The 4658-nt window shown below is 40.2% G+C and overlaps 1 protein-coding gene across 1 annotated transcript; it reads left to right on the top strand.

Annotated features, from left to right (window-relative positions):
* Nucleotides 1-600: 600 nt before the first annotated feature.
* On the top strand, nucleotides 601-2478 carry LOC111987888 (AAA-ATPase At4g25835). Its single transcript, XM_024019630.2, has one exon. It carries the CDS (start codon nucleotides 778-780, stop codon nucleotides 2326-2328), a length of 1551 nt encoding a protein of 516 aa, XP_023875398.1. The 5' UTR covers nucleotides 601-777; the 3' UTR covers nucleotides 2329-2478.
* The last annotated feature ends 2180 nt before the right edge of the window (nucleotides 2479-4658 follow it).

Genomic DNA, 4658 nt, shown 5'->3' on the forward strand with positions numbered 1-4658 from the left:
TTTCTTTAAGCTAGGGTTATATGTAAAGTAAATAAACCTTATATCAATTTGTAAAGACATACGTTTTAATGATGAAATAAGATGCTCCTCTATCAAATTGTTTGGAAGCAATGTGGCTTTGCATGGATGCTCTCATTCTCGTAGCACCTTAAAGTTAAACATAAGTCTTGTATGGTTCACACTTTCAAAGTGCGCGTGGAGCTAAAACATAAAACTGGAACCGTCCACATGTAAAAGAAAAGCAAAAGAGAGAGCAGTCGGCTTCATCTTTTGCTTTATCTTTGCCGCTGCTTGCTTTTTTTTTTTTCTGCCCTCAAAACAGAGTCCAAATCTTCTGTCCCACTTTTCCTGCTCTCTACTCATACTAAATGCTTTCTTTATTAATACTACTATTAATAAATGCTTCCACAAACTGTAGTATTAATAGCATATTTAATTAATTATGAACACGTGGTAAGCATTTATAGATGGAGCAGGAAAAGTAGCAGAAGATTGGACTCCTCAAAACAGTGTCTTTGCCTCTCTTTCTCTTTTCAAGTTTTACATGGCAGAATAGCCTTAAATACCCAAAACACCCTTCACCACACCTACACTACACTATCACTTCAAAGCTAATTTGTCATCTTCCTTTCCTCATTCCCTATATATATATAAACAAAATCCACAAACCATTAATAAAACCCTCAAACTACACCAAACTCTCATAGACAGAGACAAGCTCACAATTGAACAAAGACAACAAAAACAAAAGCATAGTATAGTGCCAAATTAAGCAAGATGGAGATATTGTCGCAAATGTGGTCGTTTTTGGGGCTTCTCACAGTCCTCCAAAACGTCTTGCCCACTCAGCTCCTCTCTCTCCTTCACTCCTTCTACGAATCTCTCCAAGACTTCTTCTCCCCTTACTCCTACTTCGAAGTCCCAGAGTTCAACGGCTACTGCGGCGTCGACGTCAACGACCTCTACCGCCAAGTCAACCTCTACCTCAACTCCGTCAACAACCCCTCCACCGCCGCCACCTGCCGCCGCCTCACCCTCTCTCGCTCCAAGTCCTCCAACCGCATTTCCTTCACGGTCGCGCCCAACCAAACCGTCCACGACTCTTTTTCGAACCACACTCTCTCTTGGACTCACCATGTAGACACCGTCCAGGATTCTCTCGAAGAGAAGCGAAGCTTCACACTCAAGCTCCCGAAGCGCCACCGCCACACCCTCCTCTCGCCTTACCTCGACCACGTGACCTCGCGTGCGGAAGAGTTCGAGCGAGTCTCGCGCGAGAGACGGCTCTTCACCAACAACGGCCACGGCTCCTACGAGTCCGGCTGGGTCTCCGTCCCTTTCCGCCACCCTTCCACGTTCGAAACTCTCGCTCTCGAGCCGGACCTCAAGAAGCAGATCACGGAGGACTTGACGGCGTTCGCGAACGGCAAAGAGTTTTATCACAGGGTTGGACGTGCATGGAAACGTGGGTACTTGCTGCATGGTCCACCTGGGTCTGGCAAGTCGAGCTTGATCGCCGCCATGGCGAACTATCTCTGCTACGACGTCTACGACTTGGAGCTAACGAAAGTGTCTGACAATTCTGAGCTGAGAGCGCTGCTGATACAGACGACGAACAGGTCCATTATCGTGATAGAGGATATTGACTGCACGGTGGATCTGACGGTGGACAGAACGACGAAGCCGAGGACGACGGTGATGAGGAAGAGGAAGGAGATGGTGGCGCGCGGCGAGCAGGAGGAGAGCGGGCGGGTGACATTATCGGGGCTCCTGAATTTCACAGACGGTCTATGGTCGTGCTGCGGAGAAGAGAGGATCATAGTGTTCACCACGAATTACAGAGACAATGTGGACCCTGCATTGGTGAGGTGTGGAAGAATGGACGTGCACGTCAGCCTCGGCACGTGCGGGATGCACGCTTTCAAGGCCTTGGTTAAGAACTACCTCGGTTTGGACTCGCATCCGGTGTTCGAGGTGGTGGAGAGTTGCCTGAGGTCGGGCGGGGCACTCACGCCGGCTCAGGTTGGGGAGGTACTGCTGAGGAACAGAGGTGACGCTGACTTGGCGTTGAGAGACGTTGTGACTGCAATGCAGGCGAAGATATTGGGGTTGGGACATGGGGAGGGGATGGAGTGCGATGACGCGGCGGTGGTGACGGCGGGGAGGTCGCCTGAGAGTGTGTTGATGGTGGGGTCGCCGGAGAGTTGGATGAAGAAGAGGAAGGAAAGTGGTGGGTGCGGTGGTGGGTCTACGTGGGAAAAGAAAGTGAAGTTCTTGGTGAGGCTTAGATCTTTGACCAAGTCTGATTCGGGAAGAAGGGGTGTATGACTATGAATTATGAGTCTTTTGAGATATTGACTCTACATAAAGTCTAACGTGACAAATGATATATATATATTATAGATGTTTGATGTGTATCATATCATATCATCTCCTTGATGGAGCAATTTTTGGGGTTTTTTTTTTTTTTTTTTTTTAGACTTTTGAGGTAGTACTTGTTGGTGTAAAAATGTTTAATTTCAACCATGTTTATGATGTACCTGTTGCAAATTAATAACAATTTCTTTGTTACGGATGGCAAATTGTAAAATTGTCTAGTAGTATGTTTCTTTTTCTGTCAATTACTTTACCTAACCATATCATTTTGCATTTCGAAGGGTTTGGTGATGCGGCTATACACGTATAAGTCATTCGTGTGATAAATTCTACACTTTGTGACCTTATTGATAACGTGGGTTTGAATTGAATCTATTGAAATCGGATCCTTTGGGCTTAAGATCATTCCATCCACACATTACACCCCAATTATTTTTTTGATAATTTTGTTTAATTGGGGTTATAATTATCTTGAGCTTTTTGTTGTAGAAATTTTAATTTTGCTTGATTTTGGTATTGGACGTTTGTTGCAAAGCAAATAGTAAATAGTTTGAACTTCCTTTTTTTTTTTTTTTTTTTTTGGGAGGATGTTTGGTAATATATACTATTTTTGCTTTATTTTACTATTACAGATAAATAAAATGAGAATAATAATAAAAGAATATTTATATGGAGTAGAGAAAGAATAAAGCACAAAGATTAAAGGGTAGGACGTCATGAGATGTATTTTAAAAGTATAGGGAACTTTAAAAAAAAATTTATAAAAAAAGTGACTTTTCTTTAAAAATTTATCTAAACTTTATAAACCATATTTGAACGCTCTTAGAATTGAAATTATGGAACTCATCTTCCATTTTTCTTGTTCAAAATTTACTTAAATCGTATTATGAACAATGATTTATAAGGTTCTAAGCTATCTTACAAATCTTGGGGGTGACTTTGTAATGAACTTGTAAAGTAGCTTATCAATATCACTAAAAAAAAATTTAAAATTTGTTGATGCATGTAAATGTTCTTGTCAAAATGTTGATCATAGATGTGATATATTCCATCTTGCTTAGGAAAGGATGTATCTGTTAATAAATAGATATATCTATACCAAAGAGTCCCAAAGGATATAACTCATTGCAAAATCAATTTAATGTTTTATATATGAAGCAACTCATTGCGGTTGTATTTTATATATTATGATGCACCATAGTATAGTTTGATCACTCATCAAGACCAACAAGGATGTACTATAAAATAGTGCGATTAAGGATTGACAATGGGCCAAGTAGAGCCAGCCCAGCCCATTTTTACTTGGCCCATGGGCACAATGGGCTAGACATAGTGAGTTGTTAACTAGTTAATGGGCTGGGTTGGATTAGACAGAAAGAGAAAACCTAGCTCATGACCTTACCGATGGTAATGCCCATTTCATTTTTAGTGAGCTTGGCTATCCTGTTGAGCTTAATAGGCTACTCATGAACTTACATTAGTATCTTATTTTATTATTTTTTATAATAAGGCAAGAATCAATCTATTACTTTTAAATGAAAGAATTAAAAATTAAAAAACTTATTTTAAATTTTTTTTAACGATAAAATCTATTTAATTTTTTGTTTGATGATGAAAGCTATTTAAAATTTTTTATTAAGGCTTTAAATGGTTTTTTTTTTTTTTTTTTATCTTTTAATGAAAAAAAAAATGTCAAAGGATTAATTCAAGGTTGCTAGATTACTTAAAAATATATAGTTAGTAAACTAAGTTTAACACAATTACTTTAAGTATTTTAGTAGTTAGGAGAGTTAACTTAAGAAATTCCTCTATAATGTGTCAAGATCAATTCCCTATATTCCTCCTATATTTTTTTATTATGAATTTTGAGTTACCAAATTGGGCAATGGGTTGGGCCTACAACCTGACCCACCAGGTTAGTGGGCTACCTATGGGCCTCAATAACAACGAGTCGGGCCATCAATTATCCTGGTGTGACTTCGGGCTACTGGATTGAGCCTTAGGCAAGGGACTATTTGGTAACCCTTAAGTGTGATCATTAGGGCTATCTAGCGGTTCAATGACCCACCCAAACCGACCGGGTTCGGCAGACCCGAAGCCCAGCAGGTGGACCCGAAACCCATGGTCGGTCGGATTCAGGTCTTTCTCTAACAAAAACCGATTATTCGATTTAGGTAGCTAGTTAAGGAATTAAAAACCCGTATACCTAACCCGACTAATAGTTTTAGATTTTTAAAAAAATATATATTATTTTTTCAGTGAACATGTGAAGACTGAAGATT

This window comes from Quercus suber, unplaced genomic scaffold (assembly GCF_002906115.3).
Source record: "Quercus suber isolate HL8 unplaced genomic scaffold, Cork oak 2.0 scaffold_67, whole genome shotgun sequence".
NCBI lineage: Eukaryota > Viridiplantae > Streptophyta > Magnoliopsida > Fagales > Fagaceae > Quercus > Quercus suber.

What these genes read in the sequence shown, in the direction of transcription:
- LOC111987888 (XM_024019630.2), top strand. Translation starts at nt 778, where the DNA reads ATGGAGATATTGTCGCAAATGTGGTCGTTTTTGGGGCTTCTCACAGTC.